At 39.9% G+C, this 27322-nt stretch overlaps 1 protein-coding gene across 6 annotated transcripts in view; it reads left to right on the top strand.

Annotated features, from left to right (window-relative positions):
• TPST1 (tyrosylprotein sulfotransferase 1) overlaps nt 1–27322 on the top strand; it is a 72943-nt gene that overhangs the window by 26065 nt on the left and 19556 nt on the right. For all 6 annotated transcript variants that reach the window (XM_075013391.1, XM_075013392.1, XM_075013394.1 and 3 more), the window contains 2 exons: nt 2245–3185; nt 15848–16046. In XM_075013391.1, coding sequence (XP_074869492.1) covers nt 2341–3185; nt 15848–16046 — 1044 coding nt within the window. In that variant the 5' untranslated portion in view covers nt 2245–2340. The remainder of the gene's footprint in view (nt 1–2244; nt 3186–15847; nt 16047–27322) is intronic.

Genomic DNA, 27322 nt, shown 5'->3' on the forward strand with positions numbered 1-27322 from the left:
TGCGTGAAGCTCTCTTTAATGTCTGAGCTCTTGTCTTGGAGGGTTTGTAATATCAGACTTTTTATTTAAATTATGGAAATGCAAACTTCGGTTCGTTCTGCACAATCTGTACTCTTCTCAAAAACATAAAAGAAATGTTCATATTTCTGTTGAAGAGGTTTTTGAATAAACTGAAGTAGAATTTAAATCTTTGGCTTATAATGACAGGGGAAGAGTCAACTTGTATCCTCTAAAGTCACTAGCCAAATACAAATTGTAGCTGCTATTTAACAAGTCTCTTATTAGGCTTAGTGAATGTAGTGGACACAGTTGTGCTGTGGTGTTGCCCAGATGTAAGTGGTATTGCACCATTGTATCTGAGAGCAGAAATTATTTCATTCTCCTTTCAATGTGTATGCAGCGCTCCAGAGATATATGGGAAGACTTCACTCCTATTTTTACTGGGTAAAATGTCTGAGTCTCATACTGTATGTAATACAGTCATAAATATTATCTATCCAGCACTCTTCTTCCTCCATCCCTTGAATTGAGAAATGCAGGAAGACTAGGAAAAAAACCCTGTAGGATTCCACACTTATATCAGTGGCTCCATATTGAACTTCTTAACTTTGCAAATGTAAGAAAATTCCTTCCTGTCAGCCCTCTAAGCTCAGTATGGAATTTTCAAATACCATCTTTACAGTGCTTTTTCAGTAGGAAAAAAAGGTGGTGGAACTCAAGCCCCAAGCTGCCCCCCTGATGGGTTAACTGACACCCCTAGTGGGGCCCATGCCACCCACTCAGTGGCTTAACTGCCCCCTGGCAGCTTAAGTCCCTCCCCAGTGGGGCCCAAGCCATGCCCTCTGGCGGCTTTACCATCTCCTGGTGGCTTAACTACGCCCCTCCTCCACTGACGGGGTCCTCCCTATTCCCCAGAACCAGGTACCTCCAGCCCCACCCCACCACAAATGCTCTCCCCATTCCCCAGAGCTGGGTACCTCCCATCAGCCCCCAAGTGAATGCGGGCGACTTACCTCCCTGCTGCTTCAGGGGCCATGCCAACTACAGCCGCGGTGGGGCCATACAAGCGCCACACCCCATGGGGCTGCCAGGGTTGCTCCAGGGCCACAGGCGCTGAGACAGCAGGAACTGCGTAGCTCCCAGCATGGAGCCACGCATGCACAGAATGGGGTGGGAGGGGTGGCCCTTGGGAAAAAGGTGCTGGAATGCCTTTCCACGGCATTCCGGTAGGGAAAAAAGCTTTGCATCTTTACAAGTAATAAATGTCAGAGGGGTAGCTGAGTTAGTCTGTATCTTCAAAAACAGCACAAGTCCTGTGGCACCTTATATTCTAACAGTTTGGAGCATCAGCTTTCATGGGCAAAGACCGACAATGCATCTGACAAAGTGGGTCTTTGCCCACAGAAGCTTATGCTCCAAAATATCGCAAGTAGTAAAGATGCTCCTTTGACTTGTAACTCTTCAAGTCTACTGAAGGCAATGGGGGTTCACAGATATGGTAGAAGGCAGAATTCATTTGTGAAAATGAGAAGTGACATTAATCATGTACCTGTATATCTCTTTCCTGTGACCACATCATCTGTCATTTAGCCATCATGCCAAAATTATTCTAATATTCCAAATATTTGAGCAGTTTCCAACAGCCAGTTTACATTTTAGTTTAGATTAAATTAGATCACAATTTTGTATCTGTCTTATTCATTTTATCTTGACTGTTCGTGCCTCGAGCTGTGGGCTTTTTTCGTTTTGTGAAATGCTAAGAGCACAGTTAAACTTGAAGGAATAATAATGAAATACATATCTTTAATGTTTTTCCTTTCAGTTTGCTGACATTGGTATAAGTGACATCTTTGTTTTAGTGGTAGCTATCCAGTGTTTCAATTTATTCTCAATATTTTCGTGTAAATGTAGTTGATTTATCTTGCTAAACAGTATCAAGAGTAGACAATACATAGCTTTGACACTATCACAGAGAAACAAATGAGTCAGTCAAGCCTTTGTGGAGTACCTGTACTGGAGCAGGTGACGGGGTATTACTGATACAAGGGGACTACATGGTATAACATGGAATACAAATGTAATTTAAAAAATTGTATATGTGTATTACATTCAGTCGTACTGACTTTGCACCAGTATACTTGTAATTTATCTCCAGCTGAAATACATGGCATGGTGATAGATATGTGTTAGTTAATCTGTAATAGTTCTTAGTGCAGTTGTAATTTTTTCTTTTTTCCCTCTCAGATCGTGATCATCTTGGACTATAATCTCCATGGCGTGAAAATCTGAAGATAATCTGGAATAAAAGATTGGTTTATTTAAAGTGACCATTGTATCAAAATGGTTGGAAAACTCAAACAGAACTTGTTATTGGCATGTCTGGTGATCAGTTCAGTGACAGTGTTTTATTTGGGGCAACATGCTATGGAATGTCACCACAGAATAGAAGAACGCAGTCAACCACTGAGAATGGAAAGTGGGAGAACCACAATAAGAACTGTCTTTAATTTAAAAGCAAATAAAACCTTTGCTTACAACAAAGACATGCCTTTAATATTTATTGGAGGGGTGCCTCGAAGTGGCACAACGCTAATGCGTGCCATGCTAGATGCTCACCCTGATATCCGCTGTGGAGAAGAGACTAGGGTAATCCCTCGAATTCTGGCAGTTAAGCAGATGTGGGCCAGATCAAGTAAAGAAAAAATCAGACTTGATGAAGCTGGGGTGACAGATGAAGTTCTAGACTCAGCCATGCAAGCCTTTTTATTGGAAATTATTGTTAAACATGGGGAACCTGCTCCCTATTTGTGTAATAAAGATCCTTTTGCTCTGAAGTCCTTAACTTATCTTGCCAGAATTTTCCCCAATGCCAAATTTCTGCTAATGGTACGGGATGGTCGTGCATCAGTGCATTCCATGATATCTAGAAAAGTCACCATAGCCGGATTTGACCTTAACAGCTACAGGGACTGTTTGACCAAATGGAATCGTGCTATAGAGACTATGTATAACCAGTGCATGGAAGTAGGTTTTGAAAGATGCATGCTGGTACACTATGAACAACTTGTATTGCATCCTGAAAGGTGGATGAGAACTTTATTAAGGTTTCTCCACATTCCATGGAACCAAGCTGTGCTGCATCATGAGGAAATGATTGGGAAAGCAGGTGGTGTCTCTCTTTCAAAGTGAGTACAACTATTTTGTGGTGTCTTGTATCTATCTAAACTCGATTTTTTAGACATAGTTTACATTTTGATGCCAAGTGTAATTACAGGTTTTTGTAGAAATGTGAGGACTGACAAACTTCACCAATAGAGTATTTTCTTTAACAGCATTTCTCTATGACCATTTTTAATGTTCCTATAGATGAAAAACTGACTACACTGCAGCAAGTTGAACCTAAATTCTGCAGTAAAGCTCTGTCACTGGAGTGGCTGACATGAAATTTCCCAGCAGTTTTATTTGAATTCAAAGGTTTTATTGTATTAGGTAGGAAATGAAATATCCACTACAGTAGCCCTTGTAGTCTTTTTATTTTTGACAGTACATATTTTTTCATTGTCTTCATGCTGCATATGCTGCAGATTTTTTATATTGAAGATGCATAGTTACCTTGTAGATTATATTAAGGAAGACATTAGGTTTTTTTCATCTGGGTAAGGGGCAGTTTGGGCTTTTAATATCCAATAAAGTATTGAAAGTAGTTTGGAATCATAGGATGAGCATGGAGGATGTTTCTTCCAATGGTCCCATCACCATTACCATATAAACATTTTGTTTGTAATTAGCTAATGACTTTTTTTAAACAGGTAGAGAGTAGTTTGCACAGCAGTTTCCTTGTAACAGAACTGTAGCTAACTGTGTTTATCTATTTCCACCTGCTGCATTGTCTAACCATGTTTGCATACTGAGAAAATATTGTGCTATACCTCAGCAAGGAGTATAGGCTACCTGAACAATGTGCATTAAGTGGAACCAGTTGCATGCAAATTAATACACTCTGGACTGTCTGCCTTTCAGCTCCCCGTACAGTAAGTAGGACTGGCTATGCTGGAACAACAACGAGAAGTCTTGTGGCAATTTATAGATTAACAGATGGCATATGCATCTGACAAAGAGGGTGTTTGCCCATGAAAGCTTATGCTCCAAAAATGTTAGGCTATAAGGTCTCACAGGACTTCTCATTATTTTTGTGGATACAGATTAACACAGCTACCCCTCCAATACTTGGCTACACTGGGTTATTTTAGGCATAGTTATCAGGGCGTGTATGTGTCTCACCTACACGATAAAAAACATACTGAACTCGTCACAGAAAGCAGTTGTACCACATAGGCCTCTGACAGTGGCAAAACACACTACAAGCTGCTATATTTACTAATAAGAATATTTATCATAGTTAATGTGAACACAAACATGCACAGAGCAAAATAAGTCTGGTTACAGACTCAGTTAAGAATTAAGTGGTACAGGCTCAAATGATCAGGTAAGAAATAGTTAACAGTGGATTACATCTCAATTATTTAGATTTCAGAATTCACCTCCTCAGATGACTAAAGCAGTTCATATCTCAGAGATATTGTTGAAACAGTTTCAGAAGATTATGCACCTGCTTTTATTTGTTTTCTTAGTTTTAAACATTTTGGATAAAAGCTGGTGATAAGCTATAATAATCTAGATATGAAATCTATTTTAACATAGGCATTATCTTTAACCCTATCTTATGGAAAGAATGTACATTTTTTAAGAGATTAGGGTTCTGTCTTGAATATTTTACTAATTCCTCAGGAAACTAAGTCCTAATGTACAGTGTTGCAGAGTTATTTACACAAGAGGGTTTCTTTTACTTCAAATTAATGGATTGTAAATCAATTTGATTTTGCTACCACAATTTAATACAGACATGCCACAGATGTGTGTGGAGTGGAGTGTTTGTGCTAGCTTTCACAGACTAAATGGATGCTTCTCATAGATCAGTAATCAGTTAATCAGCTTGAGGCTTTGTCTTTAGTGTAAACAAATCCAAAGGGAAAGCTGACCTGCTGTATCTGGCTTGACATTACTAGTTTTTGTAAATAACTTTGAAAAGGGGTATTTGGTGTAGTACACTGTCAGTGCAAGAAATGTTCTGAAGACGTATTTGCCCTGCTTCATCTTCCGGTGAAGTAAGAACCAGAACTGTCATGCTTTGTCCTTTGGCACAGCCTTCTGAGAGGGTGAGTATTTTGAATAACCTCCTCCCTCTGCTATAGACAGATCTTTTACTAATTGTCTTTCATGCACGCTGTGCCTTTTTACTTTGAGTAGAGCTGGGTGAAGTATTCATGTTTCGCTATTCTTGAGGGAGCTTAAACTATTTAGTCTTCCCCATGATCTCTAACTTATTATTCACTGATCACCTCTTTTGTTGTGTCTATTCTGTATGTAGAGCTGGAATGTGAGAAATGGAAACTTATTATCCATAATACAGAAAAGTCTTTTTTCTTCTTCTACCCATTTCCTAAGCATTTCAGTGTGTGAATCATGTCTGTCTCTTTCTTTCTTGATATTGCAAAGCTCTTACCATATTATGTCATCTCTGTTAGACTGCCAGATACTGGTTTTTGTATAGTGATTAAACAGTCCTAGCTCTCACTTGTGCCCAGTTTAATTGCTTGGTCATGTTGTGTGACTGTCTGCCCTGTGCTGAGGCACTCTTGCAGTGGAAGAAAGAAAGAAAGGACGCTCCTCCCCCAATGAGCACGAACGCTAGTTTCTTCAGTTGATTCCAATAAACTAGTAAGATAAACTGAACACTGGAGAGGATAGATGCTAAACATAAGCAATTGGGTAAGCCAGTGGGCAAAACCCTCTTCTTTACACTCATTAATCCTTCAAAAACCTAAAGACAATTGATTTTATATATATTATATTAAAAACTGGAAACCAGCAATGAATGGCTGCTTATTAGAACCCTAAGCCAATATTTAGTACAGAGTGGATTTTGAAGAATTCATAATGATTTCTGAAACCATCAGTAAAATATCATGGTTCTGCTGCTGTGGGGAAATCATTGCCTTTTTGGCAAGGGAAGATCTAATGCAAAGAAAACTGACTCGTTGGTATCACTGTTCATGTGTTTGTCATTATTAATGAGGGTCTTCTATTGTGGTATTGTCTGCAGTTCACTGGTTGTGGTCTTTATTATGCTAAGTGTTGTAGAGACACAATCTTTACGGCCTCTGCCCCAAGGAGCTTACAATCTGAAAGTTTGGATAACACTTTTTAAATAAAGATTTTTATATGAACCTGTTTATTAAAAAGGGTTATTTTGACTGGAAAGATGGCTTTATAAATTTGGAAAAGCCCTGTTACTCAGGGAATAACCTAGAAATGGGATACAGTGGGATGACACTTAAATTACCATTGAATTAATGGTTTTGAGTAACTAACGTGGATTGCATCGATACACTTAGCTAATACCTTTAAGTGGATGATGGAACATAATGAACTGGGAATGCTTCACATGGACTATGGCCACACTAGTGAGTTTTCTGTTGACAAAACTCGCCTCATGTCCACACATACAATGTGTTTTGTTGACAGTCTGTTGGCAAAACTTGGCACTTCCACTGACAATCTTCTGCCTCTCCCAGGTAAGGAAGAGCACCTTTGTTGACAGTTGTCAACAAAAACAGCTGTGTGGACGCTTTGGGGGCCCTTCTGTCGACAGACAGGGCTTCCAGGACACTGGGCAGCCCTTTCTGCTGTGCTTCTGGTTGGCCATTCTTTTGGCAGAATGGCCGAGCAGTCCAGCTGCTCTGTTGACACAGCAGATCACTCTTTCGTTCTGCTTTTCTGTGTGGCCGCACTCTGACAGATGTTTTGTTGGAGAATGTGTAACCGTAGCCATAATGAGCTGTTGGTTAAGAAACAGGGATTGGGGAGGACGAGATTGTTTTCTATTTCTGAGGCACTGGGATGCCCGATCGCTTTTATTGAGTCCGTGCTTATATTGGAACCTTGGGAAGAAACTGGGATTTTTCAGGCTCACCTCATTTCATTATGATAGGCTATAATGCCTTTGAGTCAACAGAAACTTTCCTGTCACCAAAACTAATAAACCATTAGAACACTGGTGGTTTCAAGGTTCAGTCTCTACAGTGTTAATCTTACTATAAAGGTAATCATAGTTGTATTTTCTGATGGAATAGTATTTTAAAAATGGGCACACCTAAAAATGTGGGCAGATCCAAACTAGCTTTTTTTGCACAATGTTGACTCTCCATCAACATCTACAAACATTGGGGTGCTGATCCCTGAGAACAGATCCTAGGCTCCAGATAATAGTAGTAGTAATAGATGACTAAAGTTTGCAAGGTCAGTCATTCATCTTGTCATATTAAATCACTGAATTTCAAATATCAGATGTGGCCAGATCAGAGAATCTGGGATAAGAGAGGTTCAACCTTTATTAAAATCCTAGACACTTTAAGATATTTAAAAAAAAAAAAAAAGGCTTGACAGAGATTTAAAGACCAAAACAGTTAAGCTCTGCCTCTTGATTTATTTATTAATAAAGCTGTTGTAAGTAGGACTGTTAGTGACTTTAAAAAAGTATCACCAGCACTTGTACCATATATAGAGGTCAAAAGGTCAGATTTTGGCACTCCATCTGGGAAAGGTTGCTTACCAATCAAGGATCCCTCTAAGCTGTGTGGCAGGGTGACTCTGCAGCTGCTTAATAAGCCCTACCCAGGGGCACTGGGCTGCTACACAGGGAGTAAACTGGTTGGTGGTGGGCAGGTCTCCCTCAGCTACAGAAGCTCACTGCTCAGGACTATGGAGCATGCCTCTCCCAGCTGGTGGGACATAAGAAAGTGGGAGGGAGTAAGTGATGGCAGTGGGGAGGGGAGTTTGGGGTGTGGTGTGTCTCAGCTGAGCTGTGGCAGCCAGCCAGCTGGGAGTGGGGAGGAAAGAGATTATTATCACAAGCAGCTAGTTGCTTGTGCTCCCTCCTTCTGCTTCAACACCCTCTCTCAGTCTCCAGATGGGTTGGGGTAGCAGACTGCATGGGGCAGGTAGGTGTGGTGAGATGGTGGAATGAGGGGGAATGAGTTTGTGGCTGGTGCCTACCACTCCAAGGTGCCTGGGTAGGGAAAATGTGGAAGCAGATTGCATTAGGTGAGGGAGAGAGAGGGTGGGTGAGTGCCGATGTTTGTGGATGGTGAGTTTATTTGGAGTGTTCTGACTTAACTCTCATTGGGGCTGCAGCAAGTCAGAGACGTTCTCTATCTCAGCATGGCAGCACTAGACATTTTCCACTGTTAGGCTTATAGAACACACAACAGTGAATTCTCTGTATTTCTAGACAAAAATAGTTTGCATCTTGTCTCAGGGGTGAAAGATAAGGAGCTTGCTCTTGGCCATGCTGAGCTTAACAGGTTTAATATCTGCCCAGAGATATTAGAAAGCCTGTGCTCCAGTTTGTTTGAAGGGAAACAGATTCTTAATGCCACTCATTCTGGTGGTTTTCTATCGTAAAAGTACTTAGCTGCTTTTGTAGATAAGGACTCTCATTTCAGTGACTGACTACTGGAGCCAGAGGCCTAACGTGATATTTGCGTGATCATATTTCAAGCCGTGTGACTTAAGGTAACACAGAAAGACTCTCAACAGATTTTTTTTGGAATGTTGTAGGTATCTGAAAATTGTGATATTATTTTTAAGTGTTTTGTTATGAATGTAATACATGGGAGACTGTTACAAGTGGAAGGACTTTACCATAGATCCAGTTTGTTTGGCTAAGTGATTTTCCATAAAGTTTTGGAATTTATCTGGGGAGGAATATTAGCATTAAGGCCAGATCTTTGCTACCTGGATAGTAAATGTTGTATTAATACCTGCAAGGAGAGCTTGACTGTTTCTAGTTGACTCATGTTTTTGTTTATCATTTTAAACCTGAGCTATGTGTGGATAGTATTCATGCAAGAGGGATAGATTTATAGCATGCTAATGTTTTGGCAGATGCTTCATTTTTTCAGACACTTTAGTGGTGGGGACTCTGAAGATTTAGTTGTCTATGGGAGTAGGTTGTTAAAGTGGGGCTGTGGTGCATATTTTTAATGCTTTTACATAATGGCCATGTATTTGAGTTATTTATATAGCTTTTTAATTATGCCCCATTTTGGTGTGTTTGTTCGCTTGAATTGTTAGAAAGGATGATAATATATGTATGACAAGAATAGTGCTTTTCTTTTTTTTTGATTTCATATTAAATATCTAAAACATTGTCCCTTATTATTTATCCCTTGTTTTAATAGTTGTTCTTTGTCTTTTTACATGCTTATACACTGTTTAAAATATATTTATAGCTAGATTTTGTTTTTGTTTGTACTGGTGGTGCACATCTTCACACAACCTCAGCATTGGTGTTGCACTTAAGAAATTTCAACCTGCTCAAAAGACAACTCAACACACCCAAGGATGGAGAATGTCAGAGGAAACACTGGTCCTACTATTTGTCAGCCTTTTGCACAGAGGGATGTAGGTAATGAAATCAGTGTGTAATTTCCAAACATTTGCAAGGGTGTTTTCCCTGTCCGTACCTCTCCACAAAAGATTGTGAATTGTGTACATATTTGTAATAGAATAATTTATTAAGTGAGCTTTTGTGGGACAGACCCACTTCTTCACACCATAGCCATACCAGGACAGACTCAATATTTAAGGCATAGAGAACCAAAAACAGTAATCAAAATTTTGGTTCTCTGTGACTTAAATATTGAGTCTGTTCTGGTGTGGCTATGGTCTGAAGAAGTGGGTCTGTCCCATGAAAGCTCACCTAATAAATTATTTTGTTAGTCTTTAAAGTGCTACTTGAGCCCTTTTTTGTTTTGATAGTGTATATAGACTAACACGGCTCCTTCTCTGTTAATATTTGTAATAGATTAGAACTGTTGCAGATATCAAAATGCTACCAGAATGCACAACTAGACTGCCACCTTGTGATATCTGAAGTAATAAACTCCACCTATAGTTCCTCTAGCCGTGGTGTCCAACACCCTACCCACTAGCCACACGTGGGTATTCGGCCGGGTGAGTGTGGCTAGCTGGCTTAAATAATAAATATATTTTTAGAATAATGTGGGTGGTTCACCGTAGCAATAGTCTCTGGCTACTGCTTCAGAACTGGTTGGACATCACGGCTTTTGAGTAAGGGCGAAGGTGTAACCTTTTTTCCTTGTAGCTAATTGCTAATTCTTTAGCTTCCCTCTCTACTAGACCATCAGTTTAAAATAAAAGATGAAATTATTTCAATGTATAAAATACAGTTTAAAAACCGTGGATCTCTGACCAACCAGCCTGCTCTATCAAATGAGAAGCAGTTTGTCAGTTTTTTCCCCAAAACTAAATTATCAGTCTTATCTGATGTGATATTTGATCCCGTGACTCATATCATTGGCTGTGCCATTTCAAGGTAGGTGAAGAAATAAAGACTTAATATAAAGTAAGCAAATCTGTCCTGCATGAGGAATAGTAATAGAGAAGTAGATGTGTCAGTCTGTATCCTAACAAAACAGAAAATGAGTCATGTAGCACGTCAGACTAAATTTTCTCACCCCTCCCTTCCCTTTCTTTGCCCCCTCTTTGGTCCTATATATCTGGTTTGTCAGTTTTCACTTCATTTTTTTGTTTGTATCTCTGTTATAAAACTGTCATGCCAATTCACTTTCAGCATTATTTCCAGTACAGTAGTCCCTTGAGTTATTCGAGGGTTGCATTCCCATGCACCCTCATATAACTTGAATTTTGTGTAAGTTGGGGGAAGCTTTTTTCCCCCGCAGCAGAACACACATTCTGCAGCCGTGGAAGCAGCAGGAGCACCTGGAGCTCCTTTTGTGAAAGGTAAGCCCTGGGGCTGGGAGGGGGCTGGGGGGATTAAGACTGGGGTGGGTTAGGGCTGCAAGGGGGCAGGGGTAGAGTTGAGCTGGAGCCATGTGGACCTGTTGGGGGTGAGCTGGAGCCAGATGTGGGGCAAGGGGGTGAGCCGGCGCCAGGCATGGTGGCAGGTAAGCTGGAGCTGGGCACGGAGGGAGGGGTGAGCCAGAGACGTGCGGCCCTCTGCGGGGGTAACTGGAGCTCTGGGTGTGGGACGGGGGGGTGAGCCAGAGCCGCACGGCCATGCGGAAGGTGAGCTGGAGCCAGGCACAGGGAGGTGGAGTTGAGCTAGAGCTGTGCAGTTTGTGAACTGGGGGAGCGAGATATTGAGTTGCTCTTAACTCGTGCATTTTGAGGAAATATGTACAGTACTCTCTCCAGATTGAAGAAGTTTCTGCCCCATAAAAGCTCATAACCTAATAAATTACTTTGTTAGTCTTTAAAGTGCTACGTGATTGTTTTTGTTTTGTTAAATCTGTCCTGTTCACTCAAAGTAAAACAATTCAATATGGTTTTGTTGGCTGTTTTCAGTTGTATTTACTTTTATGGTCTATTTACTTGTACTGTGAAATGAGTATAATAAATTGTGATCTTTCCCTGGGCATATCTACTGTTGTAATTGTAGCATAAGTGCTTTCTCAAATGTGTGATTTCATTCAGTACTAACATTATATACTATTTTAATTTTATCTTTTTTTGTCACTGCAGTGATGTAAACATAGGGCATGTGTTCATGGTATCGGGCTTTTCTGATGTAGTTGCTACATAGCATAACTGAGATTATCCTTCTATTTAAGGTTAGCATTTTTAATCCTCTAAAGAATTAGGCTGTATGCTCAAATGGAATCCCACTCTTCTGTTAGTCCCATATAATTCCAATCATTGCCTAATAATGCTTTAGAATATAGTAGTCCCTTTATTAATTCTATTGTATGAGTAAATGTTTGTGCTTTTTCTTTGTCTTGTCTTCCAGCTATTATTCAACAGCCTCATTATCTTATTCATAAAGCTTCACATCCAGTAATGACTAACCATTTCTTCTTAAAATATGACCAATCAGTTTGTTCACTACTAACTTAATCCACTGATCTTCCATATCTTTGTGCATTGTGTTCTTTTACTGGAATATTTCCTTGGCCAGAAGAACACAGATGGAACTGATAACACGTGGTTTTGATTATTACAAAGGCTTTCCTATGGCCTCTTTAACAGTTGTTGCCCTCTTAAGTCAAAGCTAGTCTGTCATGGTTTGAAATATGATATTGTAATAAAGTATAATGTATTGTTAAATGTATTTTGCTTTTCAGGATATTTGACAGTGTGTACCACTTCACCAAAATTGAGTGCATGTTGGGGTTATAAATTGTCAGTACTTTAACTTTTGTTTCCTCTACGAACTGGCTCAAAACTGAATTGTTAGTTTTAGACAATTATTTTGAAATTATAACTGTATATAATTATAACTGCAAGATTTTTCAATTATCTCCTTACTTTAAACCTGATTTGAGCTGGAGTGAATAAATATATTTCTGCCTGTATATTAGCAAATTGTTGAGTGTTGTGACCTTCAGATTTTAGGTTCCCATTTCATTTTGTTACTCCACTAACATTGCTTATTAATTGAGTTATCTGAAAAGCTGCTGTTTGTCAGGTGAACCAAGGTTTGAATTGTGAGAGAGGCTTCCAACATGCAACTGGGAGCATGAGGAGGGAAAAGCACTCATGCTTCCTAGATGCCATTGTCCAAGTCTCCAATCTTTCATGCATGATGCACATGCATATCTGCAGTGCGATATACACCAACAGCATCTTCAAGAACCAGTTAGTGAAGGATAAGTAACAGTTCTGTGGTGCTCTTTACAGGGTGCATCAATGGGGCTCTTCCTGTTAGAGAGGGCTTTCTTCAGACACACTGAGACTGGTCTGAAGCTAGTGTAGCCTCTTCACTGATGTTGTGATTCCTTTCTCAGGTGTTCTCTTGGAGTTCTGGAGTTTGTCTTCTCTTAGTTTGGCAAATCTTTTCACCCATAGTTTTGGTCCCTGATAGCTTGTGAACTTTGCTTACTCAGCCTTGCAGAATCTACCTCCAAGATCTTTGGACAAGTCAGTTGCAAGGTATAACAAGAGCCAATATAACCATGTTCAATTGGATTAGAATTAAACTTTTCAGCTAGTGTCCATTCCAGTAAAGTCCCATTTAAACAATGTATATGGGGATTTATGTTTCACAGCCTAAATGTCCATGACATCCCTATGCTGTGCTTCATCTTACCCCTTCAACCCAAAAAAAAAAAAAAAAAACCAAACAAAAAAAAAACAGAATTGGGCATAAAACACTTTGAGGAAGAGGGTACAGTTTTGTCTGCATGAAAGAGCTGATGTCAGATGACACATTACAGGTTTACAGAAAGTTCAATTAATAAGTGTTCACTCCGCAACAAAAATGGAAATAAGTTGAAATTTATGACTAATTTACAGTCCTAGACAGTGGTTTACAATCCTGTTTATAGAACTAGGCTACAGTGATATAGGCTTTGTCCTAAAACTTTGTCTCTGACGGAGTTTACTTTAAAACCTCAAAGAGGAAACTCATTTCAGATTTTCAATATCATACAGAGCCTGTATTCTCATGAAAGCTGCTTCTCTTGCACAGGTATATTGATCACACTCAGATACATGGTTTGCAGAATTCTGAGGCAAGGATTTTTTTGCCTTCACATTCTCTTCCCACCTCCTGATTTTTGGCTGAGTCCTGTCTTGTGTGCTCTATACTATTAGTTGTGACTTGGAATAGGAGTCGCATCTGATTAATACTCTGACATTTTGTTGTGGTACCACTGTTGCCTTGAGTGGGCAGTGATTGTATTCAATAACAATTTTATTTCTGTTTGGCTTCTATCAACTCAAGAGTTCAGTGTAGGGATGTATAGAGATGCAGGATTTGTACCAGCACAAAACCTTTTGTGATTTGAAATAATTGCCAGCATGGCTGTTGAAGGAATGTACTGTAGTATGTAATAGTCTAGCCATAACGAGTATAGTTAATATATCCTTGGCAAGTGGCACCTAACTGAAAGCAGCTGTGATGACCACATATGCAAAGAAATGTCATTCCTTTTTCATTGAAGATTTGACCAGCTTTTTTTAAATATTATTTTTAGGGTTATTGTGAAAATAGCTGAGGAGGGAGAAAGAGCACTGAAATATATTTTTTGCAAATACATTTTTTCTTCCCTTTATTGCCATACAGAGACAGGAGTGCTTGCGGTTAGGTCTTGATTCCATGTTGTCAGCTGTTTCACTGTCTCGGCTATTACTGCACTTTTCACATGGGACTGCCATTGTGTGTATATACTTTGCTGACTACCATTATCATCTTCCTCCCTCATCTCCAAGACTTCTTGCATAGCAGCTCTAGAGTGGGGGTCAGCCACCTTCAGCACATGTGCAAAGAATGGCATGCAAGCCGATTTTCATTGGCATGCAAGGTGGGAGCTTGCTATTGATCAGCTGCAAATCAGTTTGGACTGGGGAAGTCCACCATTGGTGCTGTACTGCTGCAAGCATGCACGGCAATAAATTGCTTTTGCTAAACAGGAACATGACTTTGGGAAATGTGCAGAGTGCCTGGCTTTGCAGACCTGGGATTTCCCAACTGAGGGGTGGAAGGGGTGGTGGTAGAGGAAGCAATAGATGACATAAGTGTTCTGGGTTTATCATCAACCCTTGTTGCCATCAAGTACATTAATAGGAAGGGATAATTCTTGAATGTTTGACAGGTGCTTGTGGATCACTGTGGGCATTTCACAGACATCAATGTGGGGTAATCTGGAATGATGCATGCATCTTCAGGAACACTGGACTGTACAGAAAGCTGCAGGCAAGGACTCTTTCCAGACTGCAAGATGACAGTGGGAAATTTGGAAGTGTGGTCCTGGGAGATCCAGCTTACCTCTTGCAGTCCTGGCTCATGAAACTGTACGTGGGCACCTGAACAGCCCTTAGGAGCATTTTAATAAGCCGAGCCTCAGTTTTCCTATCTGTAAAGTGGGAATGATATGTACTGTCTTCATAAAATTCTTTGAGATCTTCTGAGGAAAACTTCCATTTGAGAGCTAGGTGTTGGAGCCTCACATAGTCTTTTGTGCTCAAAATGCTTTACGTCATTTAAGTTAGGTATGTGTAAGTTACATGGCTGTAGCCAGACACTACAGCTGTGTATGTAGCAATAGTTGGTTCCCATACATGTTTAGCTGTTCAGTTAGAATTGCAGATGTATGATGACATGCCATGTGGTATTATTTATGGCACAAGGATAAACTATTCCCCAAGCGACTTTTTATGCAAAGATTTTTTATTTTAACTTTTTTGACAGGAAAGAAAAGAATACTGACATGTAAGGAGCTATGTACTTTTCTAATTGGGAATAAAGTTTAGAAAATTAATCAAAGTATTTTACTTCATGGTAGAGTCTAGAATTCTGTATCTATTACAGACAATATATTAAATACCTAGGAGCTGATTATATTATATTAGTATTATTGAGTTATATTAGCACAATGTGTGTCAGTTTTCCAAGCCCCCCAATGAAAAAGCTGAATTGTACATGTTCTTATCTCAGGCAGAAGTGACCAAGGAAAAGAGGTTAACCCCAGAATTTTTTATTTTAATTTTTTTAAAAAAAGTCCTCCTTTTGTTCTTCTTATGGTCTTGGGCGGGGGGGAACCTAAACCCCTGATTTTTCTTTTTTCCTGCTGTCCCTGTCTATATATGGAGCAATATCTTTTCTATTGGCAGCTGTATGTAAGCATGCAATTATTAAAAAAACAAAACAAAACAAACAAACCTCAAATTCTAAAGACCTTAGTGAGAGTTACAAAGTAAACATAGGTTGAAAAATAGTAACTGTTTCTTTTTCTTGTTGTAGAGTTGAAAGATCTACGGATCAAGTAATTAAACCAGTGAATGTGGAAGCTTTGTCCAAATGGGTTGGGAAAATACCGTCAGACGTTCTACAAGACATGCCAGTGATTGCACCAATGTTAGCGAAGCTTGGCTATGATCCATATGCCAACCCACCAAATTATGGAAAACCGGATCAAAAAGTTCTTGAAAACACACGAAGGGTAAGGTATTTTTATATGTGAAATCTAGATGACTAAAAGTGCATCTTTCATTAGAGAGGAGATGTTGAGAAGATTTAATTTTAATAGGGATTACAAAATAGTAATTTAATAGTAACAGAGAGGAAGCCGTGCTAGTCTATACACTATCAAAACAAAAAGCAGTCAAGTAGCACTTTAAAGACTAGCAAAATAATTTATTAGGTGAGCTTTCGTGGGACAGACCCACTTAATGCTTTTCTAACTGCAACTTTTTTGTAAGAGCTTTTGAAGGAGATTTTCTTAGACACTATGAGCAGAGAGGCACTCGAATTACATTGAAAATCAATGGGAGCTGCAGGCCAAATAGCTCATTATTTGAAAATGACCCCCTTTATTGTTACCTCCAACATGTTGGCATGCAAGGAATTGTTATAAGAGCTTCAATGGTGAGTACTATAGGAATCTTTATAAGACTTACCATTGCAGATCAGACCATTACTTCTACTTCCTACAAGTTTTAGAGAAAGTGAAACACTCCCATATCCCATGATGCACCTTGCTAACTGAATATATTTAAGGGAAGAGGGAAGGCCCTTCCTGAACTCCACAGGGACTCCTCTACCAAGGAGGAAAATGAAATAGTCTTCCTTTTAGGTTGCTTAGATGAGTGTTTCCCAAATGATGTTCTGTGGAACCCTGGGGTTCTGCAAAGTGAAAATAACGGTTCTGTGAGAAAATTCCATCACAGTAACAGATTCCTTTGTGGGTCCCTGCCCTGAAGTCACTAAAACAGTAGAACCAAATTTAATTAGTTTAACGGCTGGCAGGACACCGTGAGGGAGACAGCTGTTACACCAACTGAATTTAGTTAAGTTATTTCAGCAATAGCAGGGCATGGAGTTTCAGAGAGCTCCTCACTAGCTCTGCCACCTGAGCAGCCATGTCCCTTCGTGCCAGCCTTCCTTCCGCTGGGCACATGTGGCTGCCTGGTGTAGGTTCCCCAGTCAGTGGTACGTATAGGTTAGTCTCGGGGGCCAGTTTGGGGCTGAGGCTGGTTAATCCTGGGGATGGAGGGGAGGGCTTGGGGCCGAGAGTGGATAAGCCTGGGGATTGGGGTGCAGGTTTGGGGGCTGAGGTTTGAGGCAGGTAAAGCTTGGAGATGGGGGAGTGGATTTGGGGGCTAGTAGGGGCAGAGCCTGGGACCAGCTTCCGCAAAATTCTTTTGAGTTTAAAAGGGTTCCGTGCCCAAATAAAATAGGGAAACACTGGCTCACCTACATCTGTTCATGCATATAAATTGTTTCCAGTTCCTGTTTAAGGTCAAAATACAGTGGTTTTTTTAAACAGTTCTTCATTAAACATTTGTTTGTCTCCTGGGAATCTGTTGCTCTGTCAGGGTTGGAGTTGCTTTGTATCTTGTTCTCTTTTGCATTTTTCAAGTCTTAACAGGCAGAAAAGAAGTTTTTTTTTTTCTCCTCTTTCGTTTTGGAACTCTGTGGTTTTGCGTAATGAAGTGCAATGAAGATGCTAAAGAGGCTCTCCAAGCTCAATGGCAGAAGGCTCTTGGAGGGCTGTTTTTCTTCAGGATGTAGTCATCTTTTCCCTCCTCAATGTCATCTGACTGGCCAGGAGTGGGGCTTTGGGGAGACACTTGGGCTTTGGACTCCTGTAATGTAATAATAGATTTCCAGTTGATTCACTGCTTGAGCAGTGCCTTCTTTCCAACATTAAGGAACTTACAGAATCATAGAAATGTAGGGCTAGAAAGGACCTCAAGAGGTTACCAATTTCTGGCCATGGTACTAAAGGCAGAAGCAAGGAAACAAGACTGATCCTGACAAGTGTTCACCCATCTAATGCTTAAAAACCTCCCGTGAGGAGGATTCCACAACTTTTCTTGGAAGCCTCTTCAAAGGTTTAATTATGCTGATAGGTAAAAGGTTTTATGCAACAACTATTCTAAGTCTCCTTTGCTGTCCTGCTTTGCTTTGAAGTCCAAATCAAACACTTTTTTCCCCCATTTCTGCCAAGCACTGACATTCCAATTACTTGTGCTGAGTAGCATACCATTAATGTGTTCCCTGGGTGATGGTCAGCCTCCATCTTAAGAACTCCCTGAACAGCCACTGGAGTTACTAGACTGAGGATTATGGGACACTTTTAGATAACCTTTTCTAGTGTTCCATGGTCCTTTTTGATGGTGAGCTTCATTCTATCATCTCTAAGTGTAAACCTTGGCCATGTTTCTCTTTAGCAACCCAGAGTACCAATGCCAGCTGGCTAGCAAGATAAATGGGCTGACAGGCTTAGCCTTTGTGAGGCAAGACCCAAAGCTAAACCAATAAGTCATCAGTCAGCTACTGTTAAGTAGTCTCTTCAACCTGCTTAATACCTACTCCAACAGAATTATAATTAAATTCTGCTTCCTGCTTTAGCATTTCTAGGCCTGGAGAATAGGCATTCAATTTTTTTCCCCCTATCTGAGTCTTTGAGGCCATGCCTTTCCACTCATATGCAGAGTGGACAGAAAGATTAGTCGAGATGGACCTTCACAAACCTGCTGCCCACCAACTCTAGTGTGCTTGGTTTCGCTAATAATCAGGTCATTGGTGATATTCTCTGTAGACACCAGCAGTCTCTTTGGACTTCACATTTCCAGACATGCCTTGTTCCAGCCTTACCACATGGAGTCTAAATGATCTTACTTGCTAGGGTATGTTTATACTCAAGAACTGATTAATTTGTTCTTCTTCAAATCCAGAAAATCTTCCCTCAGTGGAGTTCCTGGCACACTTGGAATTGAGTATTATTCATAATGCTGTAGAAAGAAGACTGCCTTCCCCTCTACTTCTCCTCTAAAAGATTGTCCTCAAGGCACTCTGAACATCCCATTAGACTTTGATTTCAACAAGAGTCACAACTCTTTCCCACGCCCCCAACCCCTTCTTTCTTGAAAATGTGAATATCTCTCTCCTGGGCATCATTTCAGTTCTCACCCGCTGCTTCAGCCATAAACTCCCCTTTTTGAAAGACGTGCTACTTCAGAGAAACTCCTTTACTCTGTCAATGCCCAGTGAAATAATTTTATGTTTGCAAAGAGAATGGCATACCACAGAAACACCTTACTGGAAACGTTCACATTTAATATAGGTTATACCTCACTCATCCTGTACTTTCTGGACCTTACTGGTCCCATAGGAGGGAATTTGCAGGATGAAGGGAAGTCCCTGGCCCCACAGTTGGCTTCTTTTCCCTGCTCCTGGTTCCACTTTTGCCCTCCCCACTCCCATCTCCAGCCCTGTGGCCTCCTTATCTCCTGCCTAGACCTTGGGCATGACACCAGCTAGCCATGCTCAGGCTGCTAGCTGTGGAGGTTGCTTTCACCCTCAGCTGAGCTACCAGACATGGCCCTGCAGGCAACACTGCTGGCTCCAGCCATGCTCCCATGAGTGCCAGAAGTAGCCACAGCCTCACAGGTGCTGGCTCTGTTCCTGGCCCCACGGGTGCTGGATATGTCCAGGTTCCAGCCCCGACCAGACTCTTGGTGCAGCCCCTGCCCCCCAGCTCCAGCCCTATTCATGCCTGGCCACTGGGGCTGGCTGTGACCCTGGCCGGACTGCTGGTGTGGCCCCAGCCCAGCGGACACCAGGTTCATCCTTGGCCAGGCTGCTGATGTGGCCCTAGCTCCATGGAGGCTGGCTCTGGCCAGAAACACAAACTCTGCCAGGTTCCTCTGCCCAGGGTGGCTGGGCTCCCCTATCACCAGGCTCCATCATAGTATTTCCTTCCTCACAGATCTTTTTTCTTTTAGCATGTGCTAATAATAATCTGTTTCTTCCAGTGGAGGTGGGATGGAGAGAAGAACATCCCAAATTATTGACGAGCTGATAGTCTTCCTCAGTTTTTTTTTAATCTTTATTTCCAAATTCCTTCTACAAGTATGAATCATTCACATCCAGCTCAGCAATAACTACAACTGAATCCTCTGTCTTTACCATATCCTCTTCACTTGCAGCGAGTGTTAACATCCATTTCATATGTCACTTTTTGGATGGTTTTCCCAACAACTGGAATAGATTGCCATTCATGTTACATTACCAGATTATGTAAAACATAAAATTCTTGCTATTGAAATGAAATTTTTCTCTGGTTTCTCTTAACCTTGTCAATAAATAATAGTTCACAAGTTATAATCTGTCCTTCAGAATTGCTGTATATCAAGATAGTTCTGCTAATCTTGCACACAGCTGTTTTTTATCGTGCTCTAATTGCTGCATTAATTCCATGTTGGGACTTGCATGCTTGACATGTACTGTGTGCCTGCATGTGGTATTCAAGGCATTGGTTATGGAAGTTGAAGTGTGGTACTAGAACTTGAATTGTGTTGGATATAGATCAATTCATACAGAAGGAGAAGTAAATAGTTGTTCCCTGAATGAGTACATAGCACCTATTAACTTCAACGCTAGACCTCTATGCCTCTACCCAGAGTTCTTTACTTAGTTATTTTTCATATATAAGTAAATCTTTTGGTTTTTTTGTTGTGCTCATACACTTTAAGGATCACCTAGCAGAGATTTAAAGTGGTATGTAAATAAACCTAGTGGCTCTTCCTAGAAATATAAGAGGTAAACATTCTATATGCTCTCACACAAAGGAAAGGAATCTTTTGTAATTTTGTTCATATGTACATATCAGATATTAAAAATTGTTCTTTCTAAAATGCTACAAACTAAAAGCCTATTTACCTAGTGAATTTAAGACATTTTAATCACTTTACTATATTTTAAGAATATCTGATGTTGCCTATATTTCAGCCAAAATAGTGAACTTGCACAGAGGCATCTGGTAAGAGTTTAATAGAGAGAAAAAAATGAAGGGTTTCTTGTGACTATTAAATTTTGACTTATGCCCACTTGAAACTGGCTTATCCCTTTATTATTACTGGCAGTGCAGCTTCCTCTCACATCTGTAACATATTGCTCCAGTTTTCTCTTTGGCTCACTCCACATTGAATATATTTGTGGACACAGTATTGCATATTCCAGTCATTTCTTTTTGACTCCTGAGGTTCACCACAGAGAGGCTGTGAGAGGAAAACTTATAAGATCCTAGAGAAAAAATGTGGGGGTTCTGCCTGACTACTGATGGGCCATCTTCTAATAAATTCTGCAAGCTTTATTTTCTCTGTCATGCTACAGAAAATTCTGTTGACGAGTCATAATAGCTGGAGAAAGAAACTGAGTCTTATTAAAGCTGGCGAAGTAGGTCTTTGCCCACGAAAGCTTATGTTCCAATAAATCTGTTCGTCTGTAGGGTGCCACGTGACTTCTCATTGGTTTTTTTTATCAACCCTTCAATTTCAAAGACAAAGCTTATCCTCTGCTTGGGATCTTGGAGACATGTCTCCAATCTTAATGTTATCCAAGGAGACAAGCACATGGGTTCTTATAGTGTTTATCAGTTTTTTTGAAAAGACTGTGTTCTGCAGTAATGATCCAAAGCGTTGTACGTCATTTATCTGACCCCAGCGTGACGGAACAGCTCTGTCTTGTAAAAGGTTTAGTGTATAAAGTATGCAGCAATGAGGTTTAGCTGTGTAACAGATCAGAAGTAAGGCCACTATGGAGCTATAGTTAAGCTGTGAAGGGATGGTGTTGGTGACCAGAGAAGCATTTCACTATATTTTATCTTGTGTTCTATATTTGCTTTAAGTTTTAAACTTGAAAAATAAAATTTCTTTGTTGGTTCTTGTTTCCTAAGTGCCCACCCATCAGAGGCTTGGTGAGAAGCCACATATCTCCTTTTGGGGCTCCCGTGGTACAGTATTTATAGTCTTTCTGTTAATTTTCTTCTTTGATCTTTATGAATATATATACTCCAATGCTTGTATCCTCTCCACAGAAATAGCTGCATGATTTGGAAAATATTAACGCTGATTAGTAATAGAATATTGAACTATATAACACTAGAGAATAGGTTTATTACCTAGAACAAACCACAGTTAATTGTTCTACAATTTCACATCTGGGTTCTTTCAGAACTCCTGGGGGAATGCTATGTGGTCCTGGTGACTTGTTACTATTAAGTTTATCAGTTTGTTCCAAAACCACCTCTAATGACACCTCAATCTGGGACCATTTCTCAGATTTGTCACCTGAAAAGAATGTCGCTGGTTTGCGAATCTCCCTATTCTCATTCATTAAGACCAAAGCAAAGATTTCATTTTGGTTCTCTGCAATGGCCTTGTTGTCTTTGAGTGTTCCCTTAGCATCTCAATCATCCAGTGGCCTCGCAGGTTGTTTAGCAGCCTTTCTGCTTCTGATGTGCTTACAAAACATTTTTTCTATTACTTTTTGAGTTTTTGGTTAGCTGCTGTTCAAACTCCTTTTTGGCTTTTCTTAAGATTTTACGCTTAACTTGACATCTTATGTTCCTTTCTGTTTTCCTCACTGTGATCTAACTCACACTTTTAAAATAACTTTTTGTCTCTTATTGCTTCTTTTACCTGATGGTTAAGCAAGCCATGGTGGCACTTTCTTGGTACTCTTACTCGCTGTGTCTACACATGCCCCCTCCTGCACTCCACTTAGGACTACATCAAAAATTGCCTCTTTCCTTGTGGGTTCAAGAACCAGCTGCTTCAAGAAGCAGCCATTTAAGGTATCAGGAAATTTTATCTTTGCATCCCATCCTGCAGTGACAATGTACTCAGTCAATATGGGGATAATTGAAATTCCCACCCCCATTATTACCGGTTTTTTTAAAATTTTGATAGTCTCTCTAATCTGTAGCATTTCACAGTCACTATCACTATCCTGGTCAGGTGGTCAGTAATATATCCTTACTGCTATATTCTTATTAGAGCATGGAGTTACTTTCATAGTGATTCTATAGAACAGTTTGGTTCATCCAAGATTTTTTTACTTCATTTAATTCTACGTTATTCAGGCAACTCCTTGTTTTGTGAGGATTGCATGTTTTCTGCCACCTCCTTGGAAGAGATTAGAGAAGGGGATGGGGATTTGTATGAGAACTGAAAGAGGTTATAATAGTGTCCCCTAGTTTTAAGGTCTGTAACAAGCCTATTTGGTGATACTTAGATACCTACTTAAATCAGAAGTCTAACTTTGTTTGGAGTAACAGTTTCTGTATAAACTAACTATTTTTTTGTTAATAGGTACAAGTGTTGTTTAGATCTTGAACTAGTATTGCTTAAGGGAACTAAAGCTGCAAGTGATGAACTAAAGGGTATATCGTGTTTCATTGGTTGGCTTATAGAGTCTATGTATTAATATTAAAGAGCTGAATATGTAAAAACCCACACAAATTCTTAGTCTTTAAAGCTCCTAAACCAAGATCCTTTTGCATTATACTTTTGAGAAAGTTGTAGTTCTGGTGTTTGTTGTGTAACATCACATGGGCACTTTGGTTTAAATTATGTTCTGTGAATAAGAATTCACAGGATAGGAAACTGACTCATCATAACAGATGGAACAAAGAATCCACTTGGTTATGAAAATTTAAAATGTCTCTGAACCAAAAGTAGTTTTTCTTCAGTATCTACATTAGAAAAATAACACATATAGCAGATGACAATATCAATCTAATCTGCTGTGCCCAGTTATGCTTATGGAAAATTGATAATGCTGTGTCACTGGTGGCTTCATTGTATCCTTGGTTCTGCCATAGTATTAAAATACTCGCTGAAAATTATTTTTCTTTGGTAGTGTGTGATACCCACACAGCGGTCTTCCATGTGCCTGTTGCTGTATCTCTATTGCATGATAATTTTGTTTTGTAAGACTGAGTATTGTACACTGAACTCACTAACTAACAATACACTGCAAAATATAATTGGGAGAAAATTATATCTGCATTTAAATCCAGACCCAACACTATTAACTAATCCTTTTCATTGAAAAAATATTGAGTAGCATAGTGGTCCTTGGACTGTCTGAACTTTTTTACTTGCACACTAGAATATTTACTACCACACTTGAATTCAGTACAATGCGGTAATTAGTGTTTGGGCATTTTAGAAATTAGCTCAGTTATCATTTTTAATTTTGTGGCTAGTAGTGTCTTCCTCTTTGTCGTCCTTTTTGTTCCAAATTTTGATTTGATGTAACAGATCTATTGTTTTCACAAGCTGTTTTCTTCCACTAAAAATGTATATTAATAATATGGAATTTCATACTCTAATGCTTCTGAGGCAGTTTCATTTCTTTCACGGTATGAAATTAGGTAAAATTATTTCATGTTGTGGATAGGTGTCTAGATATGTTCCATAGTATTAATGTGATGACATTGATGATGTATCACTTTCACTTTCATATCAGCTGTCTAGAGAGATGAGCTTCATTTTAATGGCTTAACTAAAAAATAAAAATCTGTTAAAAATAAAACTCAGATGTTTACAGTACATTGGGATCTCATTGACCATACTCTGAAGTTTTGACCAATGAAGCTTTCATTAAAATTACTGTGGTAAGCTACGGTTATTGTGGGAATGGCTTCAAGAATGTGAATGAGAGCTGTGCCTGGATTGTGGATCACTGTTGTTCTTCTACCTTTGCCCCCGGTCCTTTTAAGATAACAAGTTTTAAGGTTTTGCAACATATAGACGGTTCCCTGTTCCCTTGTTATATTTTTAGCAAAGTTTGGGTCCTTGGATGTGTTTAATCAGTCTAGTTATAGAGTAGACTTGCTTAGTCCATTCAACATGCATCATATTGTTCAGCACTGCAGTCATATATTTGGGGTGAATTATTTTGCAGACAGGAAACTGACTCAGCTTCAGAAATGAGGCCACTGCAGCATATTTAGTAATTATTTCAGGGATAGTTCTGTTCCTAATCTGAGATCAAGATAAATGTAACCTATTGCAGACTTTATGTAGCCTAGACTCTCTCACTCAGATATAACAGAAACTATCAGTTTTGTAGAAGCAGCATCTTTTCATTCAATATTATCTACTTCATAATAACATACTGTAAATTGTATTTAATTTCTTTTTTATTTTTAATGAAGTATTAGTGGTTGGTTTTAATTTTGGAGGAATTTCTACATGACAGCATATAGAAAGAAGAGACTAACTTAAAAAAGGCAAAAATAATGAGGAGTCCTGTGGCACCTTGAAGACTAACAGATTCACGTGGGCAAAAAAACCCAGTTTGTCAGATGCACTTAGCTTTTTGTCCACAGAAGTTTACACCCGAACAAACATTAAGGTGCCATAGGACTTATCAATTATTGTTGTGGATACAGACTACCTGGTTACCCCTCTGATACTTACAAAGGCAGTACAGGTTGAGCACTCTCATCTGGCAACATCTGTAATCTGGCATGATTTAGTTAGCTGGACAACACTTATCATAGGTATAGCCACGATTCCCATAGTCCCATAAAGTTTGTTTTAAGCCGCATAAGAACAACCATACTGGGTCAGACCAAAGGTCCGTCCAGCCCAGTATCCTGTCTGCAGACAGTGGCCAATGCCAGGTGCCCCAGAGGGAGTGAACCAAACTGGTGGTAACAATCAAGCGATCTCTCTCCTGCCATCCATCTCCAGCCTCTGATGAACAGGTTAGGGACACCATTCCTTACCCATTCTGGCTAACAACCATTAATGGCGCTAACCTCCATGAATTTATCCAGCTCTTTTTAAAACTGTTATAGTCCTCGCCTTCATACTGTCCTCTGGCAAGGAGGTCCACAGGTTGACTGTGCACTGTGTGAAGAACTTCCTTTTATTTGTTTTAAACCTGCTGCCCATTAATTTCATTGTGTCCCCTAGTTCTTGTTTATGGGAAGAAGTAAATGACTTTTCCTTGTTCACTTTCTCCACACCACTCATAATTTTATATACCTCTATCATATCGCCCCTTAGTCTCCTCTTTTCTAAGATGAAAATTCCTAGTCTCTTTAACCTCTCTTCATATGGGTCCAGTCCTTGTTCTCATTGCTTTGTGCTGGGTGGGAGGGGTGCAGGTGGGGTTCAGGGGCTTGGGGAGGTAGGACATAAGAAGGAGGTGGGAATGGGGGTCTAGATGGGAGGGGCGCAGGAGCAGTTGCGGGGGTCAGGGTCTGGCTGATGGGAGTGCACTGACCTGTTGCCCCCTCCCCCAGATGTACATGGCTCTGCTCTCCTTCTTTCTGCTGTGCCCAGGCACAGCCCTCCACTGCTCTGATTGGCCAGCATTCTGGAGCAGTGGTATGAAATCTCTTCCGCCAGCTGGGGGGAACAGAAGCCGGTGGCAGCAGAGCCCAGAGACGCTTCCTGTTCTCCCTGCCTCTGCACCCCCCCGCCCCCCAGCAGAACCTGTGGTCTGAATCCCAACCACAGCTTGTCTGGTCCAGCCTGTGAGTCTCAGGGCTCCAAACCCTCCACCAGACCATGGGCCAGATGACATGGAGGGGACCCCTGAACCTCAGGGGTCTGGATCCAGACAAGCTGCGGTACAGATGCAGTTTGTGGGCCAGGAGTTCCCCACCCCTGTGTAAAAGATAAAATAAAATCAGCGTTTTTTTAAAATTTAAATCTTTTTTTTTTTTTATTTAAATAGTGGAGATTTTTTAAAATAAACATATTTAAAATTAAATTTGATCTTGACAATCTATGTTAAGGCTTAAATTTACCATAATAAATTATTAAATATAAAATAAAGTATTAGCCAGTATGTTTGAAGTTCCTAACTAAGCATCTGTAATCAGAGTTTTTACTGAGGTGCCATTTAGGAATAGTCTCTTCTGGAGGTTTTTTTTCATTTCCGGTTTTTTTATTGTTTATTCAACTAGTTTTGGTTTAAAAGTATCAGAGGGGTAGCTGTGGTGGTCTGTATCTGCAAAAACAATGAGAAGTCCTGTGGCACCATATAGACCGACAGATTTTCTGGAACGGAAGCCTTCATGGACGAAGACCCACTTTGTCAGATGCACGCATGCAGCCACTGGACTTCTCGTTCTAGTTTGGTTTAATAACTCTGAGTGTAGTAATCAACAAATCATTTGGGAGTTAAACAAATTTTTCTGCTTTTTTTTCTCCTTTTCTAATCTACAGAGAAAAACCAGTTGTGAGAGTGAGATCTACTAGGTCTTAAAAGAAGCCTAAATGTACTGTAAAGACTACATTTAATTGCAGATCAACATATTTTAGTGGTTACCAACTAATGGGACTCTAGAAAACTAGCTTAAAAAGTACAAATGCAAAATACGATTGCAGAAAATTATTTAAAACAAGGTTTCCTGTTTGCCGATATAAATCTTGATTTAAATAATTCATTTTAATCAATGGT

This window comes from Carettochelys insculpta, chromosome 19 (genome assembly GCF_033958435.1).
Source record: "Carettochelys insculpta isolate YL-2023 chromosome 19, ASM3395843v1, whole genome shotgun sequence".
Classification (NCBI taxonomy): Eukaryota; Metazoa; Chordata; order Testudines; family Carettochelyidae; genus Carettochelys; species Carettochelys insculpta.